General features: G+C 48.9%; 1 protein-coding gene across 1 annotated transcript in view; it reads left to right on the top strand.

The window, feature by feature from the left end:
* KCNS1 (potassium voltage-gated channel modifier subfamily S member 1) overlaps positions 1-9,241 on the top strand; it is a 12,791-nt gene extending 3,550 nt beyond the window's left edge. Inside the window, exons 2-3 of the mRNA XM_057378406.1 lie at positions 780-1,772; positions 6,977-9,241. Of these exons, the coding sequence (XP_057234389.1) occupies positions 807-1,772; positions 6,977-7,432 (1,422 nt within the window). The 5' untranslated portion in view covers positions 780-806 and the 3' untranslated portion in view covers positions 7,433-9,241. The remainder of the gene's footprint in view (positions 1-779; positions 1,773-6,976) is intronic.
* The last annotated feature ends 11,969 nt before the right edge of the window (positions 9,242-21,210 follow it).

Raw genomic sequence — 21,210 nt, 5'->3', positions numbered from 1 at the left:
AAAAATACGTAAAACACAATAGAAATGAAAACTCTAGGTTTTTATTTCCTCACTGACACACAGATTTGATTCAGTCAACAATAATTCTGAATCATTGTTTTTGTTATGTTTCAACATTATAAAGATAATCTTAATATYTTACATGGCAGAACACACAAGAGGAAACAAAACAGGCAGACGAATTGTTTTGACACTTCTTCCTCTCAAATTCTCCCTAAAACTCACACCTTCTTTGACAGTGCTTTGATTTGGGCAAAACTGTCTGTGCTGTTGTAAAGATTGTAACATCTAAGGACTTTTTGACCAGGTCTAATTAGCAGCATAGGTAGTGTGGCTACAAAGCACTTTGGCAGAATCACAGCAGTGGTGATTTGGTAAGATCTAATTTTTCCTCTGGGAGACTCCTTGGGGAATAAATCCTCACTTCAGTRACTAATTACTCATTTGAAGAAGGAGAGCCCCATGGGTGAAGTGCTGGGGGTGCATTAAACTGCCTTCCTTAGGCCATTAACAACCTGCRAAGGGAGAAACTTTGAGGGGTAAGAAAAGCAAGGAAATGTTTCACCCGGAAAAATAATTTGATTTATTTTTTATGTTCCATACCGCAGAAGAGCAACTGTCTAAAGYTGTTTCTCTCCCCTTCTCTCTCCTTGGTCCTCACTTTGCAAAATGCAAACATCCCTCCTCACTCTCCAGGGTGCTTCTGGTCCCCCCTCAGCYGGGAGCACCCAGACCTGGGGGAGCSCTGTGCCCCTCCAGCCCCGCTGTCTCACCCACAGGTGGAACCCGCTCCTGCTCTGCTGATCATGGTCAACAAGACCTTAAACTACTGGGGTCCCAGTTTTGAGGAGGACGTTATCAACATCAACGTGGGCGGTCTGAGGAGGAGGCTCAGCTCCAGCGCCCTCTCCAAGTTCCCCGACACGCGCCTGGGACGGCTGCTCTCCTGCGACTCGGAGGAGTCCATCCTGCAGCTCTGCGATGACTACGACGTGAGCGCCAGGGAGTTCTACTTCGACAGAAACCCTGGCTTCTTCCTCTATGTCCTCCACTTCTACCAGACGGGGAAGCTGCACGTCATGGAGGAGCTGTGCGTCTTCTCCTTCTGCCAGGAGATCGAGTACTGGGGCATCAACGAGTTCTTCCTGGACTCCTGCTGCAGCTACCGCTACCACGAGCGCAAGYTGGAGAGCCGGCACCACAACTGGGATGAGGAGAGCGAGGTGAGCAGTGTGGATACATCCCCTGATGAGATCTCTGACATCAACCACGACCTGCTGCGCTACAGCACCCTGCGCTGCGGCAACGTGCGCAAGCGGCTCTGGCTCACCATGGAGAACCCCGGCTACTCCATCCCCAGCAAACTCTTCAGCTTCGTGTCCATCAGCGTGGTGCTGGTGTCCATAGCCACCATGTGCATCCACAGCATGCCYGAGTACCAGGAGGTGGATGAGAACGGCAACGTGCTCGACGAGCCCATCCTGCACAAGCTGGAGTATTTCTGCATCTCCTGGTTCACCTTCGAAGTGTCTTCCCGCCTCCTGCTCTCGCCCAACCCCAGGAAGTTCTTCAAGCACCCTCTGAACCTGATTGACATTGTCTCGGTGCTGCCCTTCTACTTCACCCTCCTGGTGGACGTGACCGTGGGCAGTGACTCGGAGCTGGGCAACCTGGGCAAGGTGGTGCAGGTGTTCCGGCTCATGAGGATATTCCGGGTGCTGAAGCTGGCTCGGCACTCCACGGGACTGAGGTCGCTGGGGGCCACCTTGAAGGTAAACTGGCTCTCTATCTGCTTATCTAAGACTCCTTTAGCCTCTGGGCAAGAAGGAGACCTCTGGCATGGCTGGGGGATGTGGAAGCACCTGTTTGCAGTGAGCTCCCGGCTCTGGGTGGTGCCTGGAGAGCCAGAGGGTGGTGGGGTTGGGCTTTGGTGTGTGAGCTAAAGCAAACGGGTGTGAGCAGCACTGACTGCCTSAGTCCTCTGTACACACACACAGCACATTGTGCTTCGTGCAGCACTGGTGCTTGCAGGCTCTCAGCCATCCCACTGTGGGATGAAAGCCTCATTGCACAGCGCTGGAATGGACTCAGCTATGCATGGGTGGATGGGGATGTCCCACCAGAARGGAGTCAGTGCCTAGCTGGGCTGAGAGTGACCTGCTGAGCAGGCAGCAGCTGCTGGCTCTGCCAWATCCCRTGTGTATGGCTCAGGGCTGCTCCTGTCCCCAGTCTGGGAAAAGGGGAAACCTCCTAAGGGCAGCTGCCAGCTGTCCAGAGCCCAGTGTCCAGCCCCTGGTGTCTGCCCATCTAGGGAAACTTAGAAATCCTTGTTGATATTTGAATGCTTCAAAATACAGTGAGGCTGGGTCTGGCACAAAGCAGCAATAGAAAGGCAAAGGGTGTCAGCCTGCCCCAGGCAGGGTCTGTGCCCACAGCAGAGCCTGGGTTACCAGCAGCTGCCCCTCAGTGTGATGGAAAAGTTGGCATTCAGGGCTGGAGGAAGCTGGTCCCAGGACCACGTGATGCTCATGAGGTCTGGAGGAGGAAATGCTGAGGGAGTGAGGAGCAGGCGTGCTCGAAGCAGCATCCCTGTGGGTTTGGTGAGAGGGTGCACATCCCCCATAATGTGCCCCAAGGTTGTGTTTCTCCAGACCCCCATCCACAGCACCCCTGGCYTCTCCAGACAGACCCAGGGCAGTTTGAAATCTGTCATGGAATTCTCCCTATCCCAGTGCTGCAGCCAGATCTCCATCACTGCACATCACTGGTGAAGCAGGACCAGCCTCCACACCCGGTGTGGTTTGGCTCACCCCCATGTCTGCCCTCCATCCCCCTCATGCTGAGGGCTGTGTTCCTGAATCTGGGGATAGGGAAATTCATCTCCTGTGCTTAAAAAATCCAGCCTGGTGCAGAGGCCAATTAAACTCAGCCATTAGTTGTCCCTCGCTCTTGGTGACCACATCAATAGGAATCCTAAAGCTGATCCTTGAGCCTGCTCAGGCTCAGACTGATGCACACGTGGGGCTCCTGCTGGGCACAGGGGGATGATCAACAGGACCAACATCTCATCTCTGCCCCTGAGCCCCACGTTCAAACCACAAGACTGCTTTTTCAAGCACTGCTTGTGCAAATATCCCTGTGCTTTCCCCCCCKTCAGCAACTGGTCTATCAAATGAAAGGCCAAGGAAGCAATCTTTGTAGCAGAGCCTGAAATTCAGCCAGAGGGACACTCTTCTGGCACTCAGTGCCTGGCATGGGAGGGAGCTGCAGCTCCTGGTGCTGCTCCCTCTGAGGGGCCATCACAGGGATGAGTAGCTGGGGACACCCTGTTTTCACTGCTGCAGCAGTGACAGGGCTGGCATGGGGTGTGCTGGCATCGGCTGCTGGGGTTGGCCCCATTCCCCTGCCTGAGTCATGGAGAAAATCAACTGTTGAGTGTGAATGGGGGCTGAGGATGGGCAGTAGAAAAGTCTTCTGCCAGCTTCTGCTGTGAAGCAGGATCAGCCCTGCCCAGAACTAATCCTGCACAGCCCACAGAGCATCAAAATATTCCTGGCATCCTCAAAACCTGCTGAAAACAGGGTCTGGGGAGGGCTGTTTGAAATGAAGATGGCTGAAGGACATCAGGCATCATGYTGACTTCTGAACACTCACCTTGAAGGAGCACTGACAGGTGGCAGACCCAGGTGAAATTTAAGTGAATTTACACATGGAAAAGGCTACCTAAGCCCTGCCAGTGCCCCAGCTGAGTGTGAACAACACCTTTCAGCAGGGCAGGCATTGATGGACTCGTGTGTGTATTACTAAGCAGCAGATGAGATCCGGGGAGCCCGCAGTGTCCCTGCTTTGGCTTCTGACGAGCGGCTGATTCACCCAGTGACGTGCTGGGAGGTGCCCCTTCCTGGGGACTCCATAGCCAGCTCTAAATGGGGAYGGGCAAAGGCACAAATCTGATGCAGCAGCTTGGCACTGTGATTTAGTGAGCACATAAATTACGACGTCTTGTTAATCATGATTTACTTCCTATTGCGAGAGCAGAAAGCGGGAGCAGAGCAGCGAAGGCTGTTAACAGCCAGGAAGCAGGAGCGATGGCTCTGGCAAGCTGAGTGATTGTTCCCCTGCCACAGAAGTGCTAGCAGAGGGAATTGTGCCATTTGTGCATCATAAACCCTGAACAGTCCTCAGATTGCTTGGGGCCTGATCCACAGCGTGTTTCATTTGAGGAGAGGATTCCCACTCGTGTCTGCTCTTCCTCCCTGTCATGCCCGACATTCATTGCAGCCACTGCAACTCTGCAGGAGTGGCTTTGGAGCCCCTCTCCCTCTGGCAGTCGATAGATTTTTGTCCCTGGGTAATTACAGCACTTACAGGAGTTGCTGTCTGTCCCCTCAGAGCCCTAAATTTGCCAAGAGGTTGGGAGAGCAGGAGCTGCACATCCCACATCACCCTGCTGTCACCACCACAGGCCATCTTTGTTCCGTCTCTGTGCTGGAATTTCTGGCAAGACTCAGACTGGGCTCTTCCATCCTGGTTATCTTCTGCTGTACTGGAGGGAAGATGTGCATTTGGCAGGAGCTTGGAGAGAGTGCTGCTTGGAGGGCTTTGTGCTGGAGTCTTTTATTACCCAGCATTGCCTCCCCCGAGGCTGGCAGCTTGCTAAGCCTGCAGCCCACCCGAATTCTGGCTAAAACTGCACCCTACCCAAACCCTGGTTAAAACTGCATCCCACCCAAACCCCGGCTAAAACTGCATCCCACCTGAATCCTGGCTAAGCCTGCAACCTACCCGAATTCTGGCTAAAACTCCATCCCACCCAAACCCCAGCCAAAACTGCATCCCACCTGAATCCTGCCTAAAACTCCATCCTACCCAAACCCCAGCTAAAAGTGAATCCCACCCAAACCCTGGTTAAAACTTCATCCCACCCGAACCTTGGCTAAAACTGCAACCCACCCAAACCCTGGCTAAAACTGCATCCCACCTGAATCCTGTCTAAAACTCCATCCTACCCAAACCCCAGCTAAAAGTGTATCCCACCCAAACCCTGGCTAARMCTGCAWYCCMCCTGAATYCTGTCTAAAACTSCATCMTACCCAAACCCYGGCTAAAACTGCATCCCACCCAAACCCCAGCTGCAGCTCCCTTTCCCCTCTGCCAATGAGAAATGCATATTTTTGCAGATAAATGGCTGCAAACAGGGGGCAGCCAGCGCCTGAGGATCAGCTGGGAGATTCCTGGAGCCTTCCCTGTGCTGCAAACCTGACCCTGATTGTAAACTGAAGCAGCAGGAGCTATTGAGCTGCCTGACTTCCCTTTTGCCTTCCCCCTCCAACACATCCCAGGGCCAGAACCGATACTCTTTAAAAATGCATGRGATTATTTGGTGCTGCTGGTCCCCAGCTGGGACCTACAGACCTGCTGTTAACTTCCAGCCAGGAGCAGGTCTTTCTCAGCCAAATGATACATCCTTGAAACTCAGGGGCTCTGAGCTGTTTGTCCTCCCTGAGGAGCTCCCTTGGCGCTGCTGTAGGGCATTTGCAGCCACAGGTCAGGGAGGAGRRGGAGGAGGAGGAGGAAGGGGAGGAAGAGGAGGTTATTTGGTGTTACTGGCATTAGCTGGCTTTTGCCATCTGTCTGAGCAAAGCCTCCTCACTCCCTGCCATGAATCCACCTCCTCTAAGTCTCATTCTGACCACAGAGGCCTTTTCCCACATCTGCTGCTGTTTGCTTCGCTCAAATGTTGTTTCCTTTAGCCATTATGTGGTCTCCAATAAAGCATTCTCTGCTTGTTAGGAGACTGGGAAAAAATCCCCACCATCAAAGCTCTGCTTTGCTTTCCCCAAAAGCTGAAGAGGAAGCTGGCAGGTCGGTGGGCAGAAACATCCAAAAAATTCACCTGTGGCTGTCAAAAAGTGCTGGGAGGATGGTGGTGGCAGTGTGTCCCCTGTCAGACTTGTCCCCCAACTGCCCACTGCCTTTCCCCCCAGGCTTCTGGCACAGGTTTATGCTTTGTCCAAATATTAAGAATATAAAAAGCAAGATTGCAGCACAAAGGTTTTAGTTTGGGACCAGAGAAACAATGGCTTTTTCAAGGAGCATTGCACCCCTCTGCCATCAGAGCTGGGTGTCCCATGGCTTTATTGACACCAAGGTTCCCAGATCCCTTGGGCTGTGTCTCATCAAGCTGGGGCTTGCAGCACCTTGTCAGATGGGTCCTAAGACCAGCCCATGCTGACACTGGATGGACCCCYGCACTGTCCTGAAGACCAGGAACGTTTGGTTTCATGGCAGCTTTGACATTTACTTGGAGTGTCTTACAGAGGAGCAGCCAAACCTGAAGGGAATGGAATTATCTCAGAAACAGGAGTTTCTACACTTGTGTAACAAAGAGTTTTGTGGGTGCTGGGGCTCAGAGGTGTTGGGGTACAGCAGGGACCCTGGGGGTCTGGTTGTGGAGTCCCCAGGGAGCTGGGGAAGAGCTGAGCTGAACCTGCAGTGGAGGACACATCCTCCCTGCGAGCAGTGCCAGCCACTCAGGAAGGTACAAATTGCTTCTTTTAGTGGCTGCCTATTAGGTGGTTTCTGGGGACCTGCCAAGATAAAAGGAAAATGTGCTAAATATTGTTAGCTGAGATCAGGCCAGAGTGAGGGCTGGGGGCAGGGGAGCAGCCTCTGCCGGGGATCCCTGGCTGGGGAACGCAGATCTGTCCTCCCTCCTGTTCTCACAGGCTGCTGCAGCGCAGAGAGGCAGCCGTGGGTGCCTGGAACAATTCCTGCCTTTAAGCCTCGCTCAGATGTGGGTCACTCATGTGCTCCCTGCCCCATGCCTGGAGCAGGACACCCTCAGCAGAGATGGACAGAGGCACTGGGTGTGCAGGGAGCTGTGTGCAGGGATGAGATGGCACTGTGGGATCTCTGTGTCCTGGTTGTGCTGGCTGTGGTGGCCTCAATGACCATGCTCTGCTTTGCCTTCCAGCACAGCTACMGGGAGGTGGGGATCCTGCTGCTCTACCTGGCCGTGGGGGTCTCTGTCTTCTCCGGAGTGGCCTACACTGCCGAGAAGGAGGAAGACGTGGGCTTCGACACCATCCCGGCGTGCTGGTGGTGGGGCACGGTCAGCATGACCACCGTGGGCTACGGCGACGTGGTGCCCGTCACCGTGGCGGGCAAGCTGGCGGCCTCGGGCTGCATCCTGGGGGGCATCCTGGTGGTGGCACTGCCCATCACCATCATCTTCAACAAGTTCTCCCACTTCTACCGCAAGCAGAAGGCGCTGGAGGCGGCGGTCAGGAACAGCGGCAAGCAGGAGCCCGAGGAGGTGGCGAGCATCTCCAGCCGCGACCGAGACTTGGAGGCTCTGAGCGAGACCTCCCTGGACAGGGGCAGCCCCGACCGCCGTGGGCTGACCCCTGGTGCCCACCCCAGCCCCTGACTCCCATCTGGGGCACATGGGACCTGCCTGCTCATGGGGAGCATGGCACCGGGACACGGCAGCATCGCCCCTGCCCTGTGCAGAACAGGAGGGGCTGGAGATGCCCAGTGGGTGCTGGCTGCTTCCAGACCCTGAGTCTGCCTGGATGTGTCTCAGCCTTCACCCTGYTCACCCGTGGCTGTGAAGGGAGGCTGTGGTGCTGGATGTACCCCTGCCAGAACGGGAGGCAGAAAATAAGAAATACAAGTGACCCCTGATCAGGCACCACCCCAGCTTTATGGAGAGGGATTTTCCTCTGCCCTGAGGTTTTGTGTTTTGTGGGGTGAGGTTAAATCGCCCAAGGTGGAGCAGCCCTCAACCAGGCTGGCAGCCTTACAGGTCCTGTGCCAGGTGGACAACAACTCCAGCCCCAGCCTTGTCCTACCCCAGCTGGAAACATCCTCAAAAGGCTCAACTGCCCGCCCAGCCATAAAGGAAAAGGGCTTGGGAATGATTCTGTATGGGAGGAGAGGTAGTGTCCAGCTCAGTCTGAGCCTCATGGTCCCCAGCCCCTGCAGTGGGATTGATTGGACCTTCCCTTTTTTCCATTGCAGCAGGATTTACCCACTCTGCTGCGGTGCCACTGCTGGAGACCCCAGGTTTGGGTCTGGGGCTGTGCTGGGCGTGTGGCACAGCTGGGAACACCATCCACAGGGGGAGGGACAGCAGCCAGGGATGAGCAGGCAGGAGGAACACTGTCCTYTGAGGCAGGAGCAGCCAGGGGGGAACACGCTGGGGAAACTGAGGAGCCAATCCCAGTGGGGCTCCCTGCCAGTCCTGGTCCCCCTCGACACAGCCCCAGCCTGGCTAAATCCTGCCTCTTCCCTCCCTGTCCCAGGGCCAGGCAGAGCTGTCAGGAGGGGGTCACACTGGCCCAGGTGTCCCCACGAGTGTCACTGCACTCACCTTCCCTCTGCAGGGAGAGACCTGGCACAGAGGGGACCTTGCACTGCTCCGTGTCACCACAGCCTCTGAGCACCTCACAGCTGGGCAGGGAGGTCAGCCTGGAACACCAACCCCCTTGCTGCCTGCACCCMCAGCCCACCTGAGCACTCTGGGGCTGCTCCCAGCACAGCATTAACTCCCCACAGAGCTTTTCCTTGCCCCTCACCCCCCATTCTCTGTTTGGAAATTGTGCAGCTCCATTGCACACAGAGRAGTGCACCCAGCAATGCCTGTTCCAAGCAGGAGAAACGTGCATCCTGCAGTCCCCAAAMCACCTCAGACACATGCTGATGGCTGCAGGGTGGCCCCAGGCACTCAAATCGTGGGGGTGGCTGTTGGTTTTCCTGCTGGGGTTCAGCACAGCCGCAGTTGCTGGTGCTGGCTCTGCCTGTAGCGATCTGCTGGTCACGGGCAAGAAGAGCCAAACCAACACCAGTGCAGGTCCAGCCTTTCTGAATCCCAGTGGGACTCAGGGAGGGTAACCAAGGAACAGCAGTGTGGGATGGGAGGGTGCTCACGCTTCTGGCATCATCAAGTCTTCCAGTACTGACGGTTCATGGTCCGCTCYGCGCTTATCCCTGCTGGGAGCTGGGACTGGAGAGCAGCACCCTCTGCTCCAGCCAGCTCCTGCTGCACTGTTACTTGAATAAAGGAAGGAGTTTCCCCTTCTCAAGATAAATATTCCGGTAGCAAAWTGTATTCAAATGTGAAGAGTAAATTACATCTATTAATGAAAAAGCATTATGCAAATAATTAGGAGCATGTAAATTAATTTTCTATCTATGCATGGGATGCATACTGTATATTTTATTAAAGAACTCAGTGATCTGCTGTGGACTCTGGTTTGTGTTTCGTGGCAGCTGGACGTGTCTATGCTGCCTGGCTGAGCCAGGGCCAGGCTGGGGTGAACAGGAGCAGCCAAACTGGTCCTACAGCRCTGCAGGACCCTGTCAGCAGCTCCAGAACCACCCTGGAGCACAGCAGAGCTCCCACCTCATCCCTGCTCTGGATGCTGTGCAGACAGCTAGTCCTTGTGCCATGGTGTCATCGTGGCTGGAGCAGTTTGGACAATCCACCTTACCTGGGCTTTCCTGTCAGGTGCATTCCTCTGCTGGGGGTGATTGGAGTTGGGTCAAAACAGAGCTGAATTTATTTTATTTATTCATTTGTGAGCTTTTCTATTTAAAAAAAAAAATAAAATCCACTTGCTGCTGATCAATCCAAGGCAAAAATCCCTGGGGGCTATAAGCAAGGCAGGACCTCACCCCCTGTGCCCCATCAGAGAGGGCTGGCACACGAGAGCTCCAAGCTCGGGTTCAGGAAAGCCACGCAAGGTGCTTTCTTTTTTTTAGCCTCCTGCTCTCTGTGAAGACATTAGGATTTGTATGGCTCTGAGTAACTGCACTGGGAAAATCCTCCCACTGCTGTGCAGGCAGATCTGTGTGCAGGAAGGTGCCCAGCAGCAGAGTGGGTGAGCACAGCCCACGCTCCCCAGCGAGACACGGCTGTGCAGCACTGGGCTGCCAGCACGGGCCTGCCTTACTATTTCTAAGGCAAGTAGGAAACTCATGTTCTTTTGCCTAATCCCTAATCAGTTTTCCTGAGCGGCTGCATTTTCATTTGATACAGTGGGTAAATCAATTACACACTTTATCAGGTTATTCCTACAAAGCTGCTTTCCACATTCAGAAAATGATTGACTAAAGCATGACTCTCTTGCCTCCAGGGAATGGTGATTAAGGAGTGACCTTATTAAGCTATTTAATGCAGCTGAGAATTAGACAACTCTGCTCAAAGAGACAAAGTAAACTTCATTACCTTTGTTTAAAACTTCCTTCCTCTTGCCAACTTTCAGATCCATGACTACCCTGAGCATGGTCTGTGCACTCAGCTGGTAATCAGAAAACCAGATTTTAAAGGGCTTCATCTGCAGGAAGGAAAGACTCCTCACTAGCAGTTTTTTTGGGATCTCCTCTTCACAGATTCCTACAGCCCTGCYGACCTCAGCAAAAATCAGATCTCATTGCTGGAGCACACTGCGTGGCACATTTAATCAGTGTTACTTCTGTTTGCTGAACAATGTAAGTAGATCAGTAAAGTCAAACAGTGCAGTAATTCTGTTTCTTCTTTGTTTTTTTTTTTTTAGAAAATAATGCTAAACCTCTTTTGCCTCGTAGTGAGACATACCCAAGGTCTGCATATACTTATGGGGTCACTTTAGCCTTTATCTGAACCCAAGCTGTATAACTTAGTCGTAGGAAACACATAAAATCAAGACTTCATTCCAACCATTTGAGAAAGCCAAATGAACAGCCTTGAAGGCATGGAATTAAATTAACCAAATATGCCTAGGCAGGTCACAGCATTTCAGGGAATAAAAACCACGGGTCAGGCGTGCAGGGAGGCACAGCACCCACAATGCATTCACATCCAGACCTCGAGCAGAGTGGGAAAAACTGCCCCAGATTTTTTCAAGATCATCCTCTCTGTGCTGAAGGAATGATGGTCCAGAGCTTGTGAGTCTTTTGAACTGAGGAAAATCCACCCTAGAGCTCAGTTGTCTGGTGCCTGGTCTGGAAGAGGCTGCTTTGACTGCTCAGGATGGGACTCAGGGACTCTGGGCTCTCTGCAMTTCCAGCACTGCATTGATCTGAGCAGCAGTGACCTAGAGGGGAGCAGGACAGTCCTTTGTAGATGGGATTGAATTGTTCTAAAGTTTTTAAACACATTGGCTATCTTCCTGGGCTCTTAAATTAAAGAGCAATTAACTTTCAGTCTGGAAAGAGATGATGGGTATTTCCTGGTTTGATGCTTCAAAATTTTGCCAGAGTGATTAGTGAAATGAAAAATTGTCAACTCTCGAGGCAGGGCTGTCAGCCAACAACGCTCAAAGCATTTATCCAAGCTCACTCAGCTCACTCTTTTGGCCTGTGGACAGCAGGAAATGGTACAAAATGAAGGTGTAGGAAATGAGTTAGCTGAGCAAAAAAGGACACTGGCACAGTACCTTAGTGCTAATAATTGTTAAAAACTGCTGGTGCTATGGGCTTAGTGGAAAGCTGATTTTTTTCCTTTATGGGGGAGAAGAACATGGCTAAACATCAGTCCCAGCCCATGGGTACCTGCTGTAGGTTTTGTCAGTCACATGCAGAAGTGTGTGCAGCAGATGCAGTGCTGCCAGCACAGAGGGAGGGCACACAAACAGTCCCCAGGTATGGCTGCACAAACCTCCCTCCCTTTGCTCTGGGGCTCCACAATCTCCTGGTAATGTTGCTGAGAATATGTGAGAGCTCCAGGCTTTCCCAGTTACTAGAAAAGCCGGCAGCCTCCCTCCCTTTGATTTCCATGCTCCTTCCCAACATTTAAAAGCTCAGATCTATTTTGTTTCTTCCGGAATTGCTAAGCAAAGCTGACTCCTGAATGAATTCTGTCTCTGCTCCAGTTAGTCATCCCTCCAGGACAGATTTAGTAACTGCTCAGGGAAACCACATCGAAGCCAACAGTTCACCATGGGAAGGCAGCACCCACTCACTGTCAGCTTCATCTTTTTCTGAGCTAGAAAGCTCAAAGTGCAGCAAGCGAGCCAGAATTAGGAGTGAGCCTCTAGCCTCACCTGTTGTGTAGGAAGGTGGATAAATTGATTTGTAGCGAGCCCCAAACCTGCCTGCAGGCTCAGGGAAGCTGCTGCAGAATCAGCAAGGACCTACAGCAGAATGCAGCACCCCCATCCACCAAAGCACCCATGGGACAAACACCCCTGGAGCTCCAGGCAGGGCTGTGCCCATCACTGCTGGAGCTGCCTGAGCATCACCCCCTGAACCCCACAGAGCTGGCAGCTCTCAGACCTGCCCCTCAAATCCACAATCTCACCCCGAGCTGCAGAATCAGGAATGTTTTCAAATGTGTGTCTGACACGTTCACTGCCTGCGTTCCTGAAAGCTTGTGGTCTCCTCCAGAATGTTGCATAACATTGGCTGATTAGAGGTGCATCGTGTTAAAACCCATCCTGATAAACAAAAACACCCCAAAGGATTTTAATGCATAAAATATGAGTCACAACACCGATGCTTTTGGATAGGGACAGTTTATTTGCCCCTTTGAACAAATAAGGCAAGATATTTGAGAAAGATCAAACAAAATCTCCGGTATCAAACTGAGAGGAATGCAACAAAAGTTACTGGTTCATACATATACAAACTAAAGACCCAACACTATTATATACAAACAGCCAGATCTTACAAAATAGCATTTCAAGTCAGCAGTTTATGCCAGTGTTGCTAATTTCTTTGTTACAAAAAAAGTTAAAGCTACAAACTTTCACATTTGTAAGTCTCACATGACCGACACCATCAGTATCTCTGGGTTTTCAGAAGAAAAGAGAATGGTTTGTCCAGAACCTTTTCCACAATGCAGATGGACCCAAGGAGCACATGAATGCAGCTTCACAATTAAGCTTTTTTTCTTTTTTGTTTTGCTTAGAACTTTGTCAAAATAGCCTTCCCTTATGGTACCAGCCTTGGTCTTAGCTTGGAGGACTTTGAGAAATGAACTGTGCTCCCAGACATTCTACAAAAGGATCAAAAAGAGAAATATTTTCTCTAACACATTGAAAATCAGTGAAGGAGAAAATAATTCCTCTGCATTACAGCTCCAAGTGCAAGAAACATCATTAAGTCTCACCCACTGCAAACATTTAAGAAAGGTTCAAAGACAGTTAAGCCATTGGACCAGTTTTAGTTATTTTGGTTCGTTTGCTGTATTTTAAGACAACCACGTCAGCAAAGCAGAGTATTTCAAGAGTGCTTACATTCAGTTACAGCAGTCACAGGTTGCATATTCTGTAAATAGACACCMCCCCGTGGTGTTTCACCTAAAAGTTGGGGTTTCTAATGCCCTCTGATCTCTACAAAGTTACCTACACAGTRCAGAGGAAAACCTCCTTCCAGCAGGACAGGCGTGACCCACGCCACACCCAGGCAGTGAGGAGTTTATTTACGTGTCACAGATCTCTGTCACACCAGAGGTGCTGGGCCACGTCCATCCAGGTCACTTAAACAAGATCCAAATACAGAACAGAGCAGTCCCTCCCAGGCTGGGGGAGTTTCTTTGATGCTGAGGATGCTCATGAATATCACTCCTCATAAAGACACCATCAGGGCAAAGCCTATTGCACAGATTCCAGATGAGCACCCTGGTGCTCCCCAGCACCCGAAGCTGTCAGATTGCAGGTTAGCCCAGGATGAACCCTCCCTGCAGCACCCTACACACACTGCCTTCTGCCTCCCTCTTCCTCAGGGACAGCTGGGATCCCCTGCATTATCAAACTGACACAAACTGATGCAATGAGCCCTGCACAGGGTAAGAATGGCTTGGTTCCTTTCACAGCTGTGGAGTAGAACTGCGAGCAGCAGCCAGGAATCTGCTCCAGTGGGGAAACAAGACCCTACAGAAACATGGAACGAACATGTCACCTCTGTAGCAGCATTTCATCCAGGAGACACTGCTGTTTAATCATCCAGTGATGTACCAGGGCCCCAGCTCAGACGTGGAAACTGTTCTCTCTTATATAAAAATATATTGGTAGGAACACTTGCTCTGTCCAAACATTCCATCATATGCTAGGAACACTTAAAACTACACGGCTCTGCTGTGATAGCCCACAGGGCAGAGCATTGCTCATCCTCTGCCCTACAAACAGGCTTTGTTTTACTCTCCACTCTGATGTGAGCTGATTGCACCATCCTCACAGCGATTGTACACGCTTGGGGCATCGTGGCTGATTGAGCTGTGCTGGGCAGGGATGGCAGGGAAATTAAAAAAAAAAACAACACAAGAGCATCCAGAGGAACTGGAAGAGACTGAACCTCTTCCAGCAGGACACTGGTAATTGTCTTCTCATCCAGAAAAACTCCGCCCTTGCTCCACCATCATAAATGCACATCTTTGTTAATTCAACAGTCTTTACTTTCAGTTTGACTCTCTCGATGTGCTAAACCTTGCAGAAATGTGCAGGATTGTGAAATCAAGTTTTTATTCAAGCATCTAAAGATGTAAATTTGAAATGAAGCCTATAAAATATTTCACAAGCTGTGGAGATTTTTAAGTCCTCTTAGACACAGCCGAAGTACCTAATTCCTGAGAGAGGTTCACACAACTTCCACCCATCCAAACACTGTTTCCTTTTCCCAGCACTCCATTCTCAGCAGGGTCTCCCTGAAGGACATTTCCAAACAGACAGACAAAGGGGTATCAGATCACTGATTGGCTTTTGGTTTTAAGTGGGTGTGGATTTTAAATTACAGAATGTAATTTCTTATGGAGGCACAACATGCTTTATCTACATGTATAAATTCATAAAATACACAAAACGAGGACAAAACTGAGGTCTTGAAGAAACCACACTTGCTTAAAGCACACAGTGTAAGGCATGGGGCTTATTACAGGCTTTTTAAAAACTGAGATTTAAGTTTCTTTCAAAAGGCTGGAACAGTTTCTACATGTTCTCACCTGCTCTCTTCAGTGACCTAAAACTTATCAGTACCTTAACAGTAGAAAGAAACAGTTAACAGCTTGAAATTGAGTCTGTGCATTCACAAAGGAACACAAAAACAAAAAAAAAAAAAACCACAAAAGAATCAGCTGTTACAGACAACAATCCGTATTAACTTAAACCAAAATGGACTCCTGAAAGTTCAGTGGAAAAGAGAGTGAGCCAACTTTCATTAGCCTATTTCTATCTGGTTCCTCTGGTTTAAAATCGATCTTCCTAGCAGTAACAGAACTCGTTTGGAATAATGTTTTAAATATATGTCTAACATTAAAACATACAATCAGGATTTTCCACATAATGGCATTCCTGAGTTCACAAAGGTGCTATGGAAAAATAAACGAGCAGAAGTATTGCCCTCTATTTTGCTAGCATATTTCAATAGAAATCAATCTGTTCAGTAGTCATAAAAGCAAGGGGCTGATTGTTTGAGGATGGAAGAATGTTCTACCCGTGGCTCAGAAGTTCTGCTGCCGCCGCTTCTTGGCTTCGATGGCGTCGAGGATGGGCTGCCGCTTGGACTGGTACTTCTGGCGAATCTCCTCAATCTCCTGCTCCATCATGGGGTCCAGGGCTGACAGCCTCTTCTGAAGCTCATCCACACTCCAAGTCTTCAGCTAGCAGGGAGACAAAAGAGGAACAGACATCAGCATCAGTGTGGCCACCATCCACGTGCCTGCAGGGATCCTGCTGTGCCTGTGACAACCACAGTGCATCTCCAGGAAACACAGGGAGCTCAGTGAGACTGGCCTGAGCCCCAGGATGCTGCTTCTGCTCATTTCACAGGTACATTACATGCTCTGGTTACTGGCAGTGTAGGCACACAAATAACCAGTGAAATGTTTCCCCCAAGGAGTTGCTTTTCTAATGCTTCATTTTGCAGGCTTAGGACAGAAATGCTGCATTGAGATGGAAGAGAAGCAAAGTTCTCCTCTCCTCCCCTTTCCTTGTACTAAACCTCCTCATGCTAAATGACAAAAGGAGACAGAGTGGAACAGGAAGAAAATCGTATCATTAACAAAAGCTGCATGTGGAAAAAAAAGGCAATTATGTACAACCAGGCTGAATCTCAGTCATGGTGAGGAATTCAGACTCTGCTAAACCAGAAATCCCAGAGCACAAACACACACCAGGTCACTTTGGGTCAGCCTCATACTGATAAAATATGCAAGCTCAATTTGTATTTTGCTGTGCATGTGAAGATGTCAGGCTTGTCTGGACAAGCTCCCTCTCCCCTGAATTCTCTCTCTGCCTGCCCTTTGTTTAACTGGCTCTTTTGCCTGTGCCAATTTGCCAAGAACTGGCACAGGAAAGTTTTGCTCTGTGATTACAGATGCCAAGTGTAACCTGGGATGGTCCAGATTGTCCACAGCTACAGCCTTCATATAATATTGTAATATTATAACCTGTGGAACAGACAGGATTTTAGGATAACATTAAAAAATATGGACACTGGAAGTGCTTCAAATGTTTACTTAAGCACCAGTCCTTTTCCTATCCAAGACCAAGGGATGACAGGAGAGACTGTTTTGCTGCAGCAGGACAGAAATGACTGTGCAGCACCTGCTATCACTGAGCACCTGCTGTGGATGCTAAGAACATGCAAAATAATTCAATTTTTTTTTCTTGTGCACAAAAACTGTCATTTCTTTCACTTCCAACAAATATCATAATTTAGTGACTTATCTTTATTTCACATGCAAGTGGGGCTGTCCTAGTGTAGCTGTTAATTAATCAGCTGTCATGGTTATTCTTCAAGCCATTTCTGAACCAAAACACGCAGTGAAATGTTTGCTGCCCACTACAAGGCAACAAATGAATGTTTAATGGCAGTTTGTATCACTCCTTAAAACTAAGATATGGAAATCCTGATCCCTTTTCCTGAGGTGGAAGCGATACCAGTCCCCAAATCACTAAGTCACCTGCTACCTGATTTCTCACAATGTCTTTTGAAGTTTTCAGCATATTCTGCTAAACAAGATCTCTCCTAGCTGCTGTTTCTGGATCACAAATCCATTTTAATAATCCAGACACATGTAAAACAACCTTTCTGCCCAGGGTATACAGTCTTTCAGCCATTCCAATCAGGCAACTGTTCATTAGAAAGACAAAGCACTTCCTCCACAAAGATATATATTATTTATACACATTAATGCAACTTTAACAGACAGCAGTTTAAGGTGATGCATGGCACCAGTTGCCTTTTCACACTAATTTATTAAGGAGCAGGTAATTATTCAACATTCCACTTCCTCGCAGTCTAGGGAATTGAAAAGTCAAATAAAAATGCAAAACAGAAGAAAATATTAATACAAGTACTGAATATATATACTAAGCAGCCACAGTGCTTGACTGCTTAAAGAGAGTTTTGGAACAAATCTAAAACACCTTGCTCAAGGCTTAAACCAACTGTTAGATGTCAGAAATTGCCCTAGGGCTGCAATCTTCCATGGATGCCCTGTGAGCCATCCTCCTGAAGTGGTAGGTGCTGCTCAGAGCCAGAAACAAAGTGCCTGAGCTGGCAGGGAGGATGTACAGTGATGGTCTGTCCAGTGGCTGCAAGAAAACATTGCCCCACTGCTGTCCCTGAACGGGGTGGAGCATCACGGGACATCCTCCGCAGACACCGACACAAAGTCCTCCTGCAAAGTGTAAGAACTGCCTGCCAAGGGACACCACAGCTTTGACAGCTCCCAGCACTGTGTTTGTGAGGACAGATGGCTCAACGGTAGGGAAGATGCTGGAGCTAAGTCTGGAGTGGGCAAAGCCCACAGATTGATATTAATATGAACCAACTGGGAAGTGGGATACCTGCGTGACGCAGAGCTGCTCACGGAGCCTGATCACGGGGTAAACAGGATGGGGATGGTGGGAGAAGGAAGGGAGGCAGGCCCATGTGTGCAGGAATCTGGGAGCACAGGAACATCCTGTGTGCAGTGCTGTGGCAGTCACGATGCACTAACTGCAGAGTTTTCATCTGCAGTAGCGGCACCCTGGCTGTGAATTCCATGCTGCTCCTGGAAGAGGGGGAGAAGCAAAAGGGCAGCACTGGTGAAAGGTCCAGGAGGTGACTGCTCAGGCCAGACGAGCTGATGGGAGACTGACAGGTGCCCCATGGCTAATGAGAACCACGAGAACCACAGAGAGCAGAGGACACCCAGCCCTGAGCTCCTGCTGAGCCTCAGGCTGCGACAGCAAGAGCCCGGGGATGTGCCCTGGGCCATTACTCAGCCCGTCCTTCCACTCACACACACATCTTTAGAAGGAGAAAAAACAAAAAAAAATCCTGTTCACAATGTGATGGCCTCCATTTCACTTTGCTGCCTGACATTTCACTGTAAGCTAATGCCACAGACAGGCTTTCTCCCAGAAATGAAGTTTTCGACTCCAGTATATCTGTTTCTGCAGCGGTGCACTCCCGGGACACTGACATTATTCTCTTACAGAAACGCCAGGAGCAAAATAAGACAAGAAGGACAAGGACAGCATCTTATGACAGACAGTTACTCAGGGTAAAGTCTCAGTGCTGAGCAGCTGCAATTAGAGCTGGTTTTAGCCACGGGCTCAGTCCCATTCCTCTCCTCACTTCTCAGCAATTCCTCTGCTCTAAGAAGTCTGTCTCTGTACAAGCTATCTATTTTTGTCCGAGCTGATCAAATACCTAAGACAAACTTTTAAAGGAAGGAATATAATTTCAAATGTAAAGCCTGATACAAAATACTTGTCCTAAGGTTGGCCAAACAAATCTATCACAATGGTGAGCACAGTGAAAATCACCCAGCAAGCATGTATGTTGAGAAAACTAATTTTTTAACTGATTAACAGTTACATTTTTATTTGAGGCTTTGAGAAGGATCTTAACTCTGTAAAATGCCCAGCTGAAGACAAATGTCAGAGGTGGAAGTGTTCATCTGAAAGCCTCTCACCCATGGCTGTGCTGTTTGTTTTCTTCAGACATCACTGACAGCAACATCTTGTTTTAATATGCTGATGATTTCCACCGTATAATTCAGCAGGACATACATAATTATATCCTTTGGAAGGACATAACCTACAGCCTTTCCATGCCTATGCAGTAGTGATGGACAAATCAGGAGCAGATCATTTGAAATACAATTTCTCCCTCAAGGAGAAGATTTGTAAGCTATTCATGACATTCCTTTGTCAGCATTTCTGACAGATTTGCAACAACTACCCCTCTGAATAATGTTCAACTCAGCAAACTGCTTCTGAGTTGCACTTCTTTCAAATCAGCATTTTAAAAACAGGGAAAAAAAACCAACCCCACTTGCATTTCTTACAGTCAGGTAAAGTGTCACAGCAACATGATATTCTACTGAATGTAAATGAGCCTAAGCAGCAAAAGGAGAATAAATAAAAGCTCTCTGCAGACATGTCAGACACAGCCACAGGTTTGATATTCAAGGGCATCATGCTCTGAACTTCAGACCTCTGCTGCTCTGTCCTAAGCAGGACACAATCCAAAACCTTGCCATGGTATTTTTAAACAGATCATGCCAGATTTCCGTTTCACATAAATCAAACAAACAAAAATCTGTTGTAAAACACAAAGACTGGAGAATTAACTCAGCCTCTGCCCTGTCCCGGCAAAACCCAAACAAAAACCCAAACGGTGAAAACTTTTTGAATTGGAAGCTGATGCAAGTGATTTATCCCAGTCCTCTTACTCCTCACAGTCCTCACACAGAGGAGCACCCGTGCTGCTTTGCCTGCTGCAAGGTCTGGAGCTTGACCAGTTTGGGATTTGGCACATCCCTGGTCCCTCCACAGCCCTTGAGCAGCACAAGGTCACCATGCCTGGACCAGCCTGCACTACTGACATAAATACAGCCATCCAGTGACCCCAGAGTCCCTTCAGCTACCATTCTGATTAGCTCCTCTAGCAAAAACACTGCCAGCAAAACCCCCTTGCTGCAGGAATTGTGAGCATCAAACAGAAAAGAGCTACTTCTCAGCAGCTTCCACACATTTCTCCCCTGACAGAAGGTTTTGGCCAAGCTCTAGCTCACTGACTGCACAGGAATCAAAAAATATTATCTTGGGGCAAGTGGAAAACATGCTCCTCATGAAACTTTCTTTTTAGTCACTGATACTGAATTTGATCCCTGCATTTAGCACAAAGTCTTTTCTTTGCTTATCTGCAACGTTTCAGGCTATCTGGGCTTTGCTTTTAAACACTGCCTTTGAAACCCTGAGGTTTGTGCCAAACATGAACACCCTCTATGCTCTGGAAAGAGATGCATTTGTTCTACCATCACTTTTTAAACATACAGATGGACCCTGCAATATGTGTGGAACAAAATTGGAACAAAAATTGGAATATATGTGACACAGGTGAGATGAAGTTACTTTCCTCATGAAGAAAGCATTTGAACAGTTTTTCAGAAGGACATTTTCAGAAGGTCTTGATACTACAGCAAATCCTACAAATAAAATTAGGAAATTGTTCCTTTCTTCCATAGCCCTCTAGTCACATCCCTCTGCCATGATTTCTGTGAGTTTGAACACTTGTCTTCCACATGGCTCAGAGTATTTTCTGAATATCCTCCCACTGTTCCCAGGAGCCCATGGCTTTTTAGGAAGAAAACACCCAGCTGCAGCAATCGCTCTGCCTGCCTTTCACCCAGTTATTCCAGGTGACATTTACTGCTCAACATAACTTGATGTCAAACTTTAAAGTTTTATATAGCCCTTAGAAAAACTGGCTTTAGCAATTATCACTTCATAAGGGGCAGTGGGAGTTTGAAGACTAAAATACAGAAGTAATAAAATTGCAGCTTCCCACGCTACGCAGGGAAATAAAATTCTTAGTACTAAAGACACGAGCTAGATGGCAACTAAGGAAAAAACAAATTAATTGTCTATTTAGCACAGCTTTTGTTGTTATAGCTTCCTTTTAAGCTTAGTTTTATGCTGCAATCTAGCATACCCAGTGACCAAAGTACCCAAGAAACTCATCAACCCCATCAGAAGGGAGCACAACCTGTCATTTATTTGTGTGTATTTAGACAGACAAACTCTAAACATGGCTTGAGAAGGGGTTTTACCCAAATGCAGTTACACAAGCTATGCTAAACATTAAATGCTAAATAGGATTTTGCTGTTAGAGATAATGAAAAGTATTACTAGGGTAATACAGCAGCAACAGTGTACTTCAAAAGAACAAAACCAGAACAACCAACTGGGACTAAAATTGTGTGGAAGCCCCTCATGGGAGGCTGCTGAT

The sequence above is a fragment of the Malurus melanocephalus genome, unplaced genomic scaffold (assembly GCF_030028575.1).
Source record: "Malurus melanocephalus ecotype Western Australia unplaced genomic scaffold, MMel_1.1 scaffold_356, whole genome shotgun sequence".
In the NCBI taxonomy this organism is placed as follows: Eukaryota; Metazoa; Chordata; class Aves; order Passeriformes; family Maluridae; genus Malurus; species Malurus melanocephalus.
This window is presented reverse-complemented; position numbering and strand designations above follow the sequence as displayed.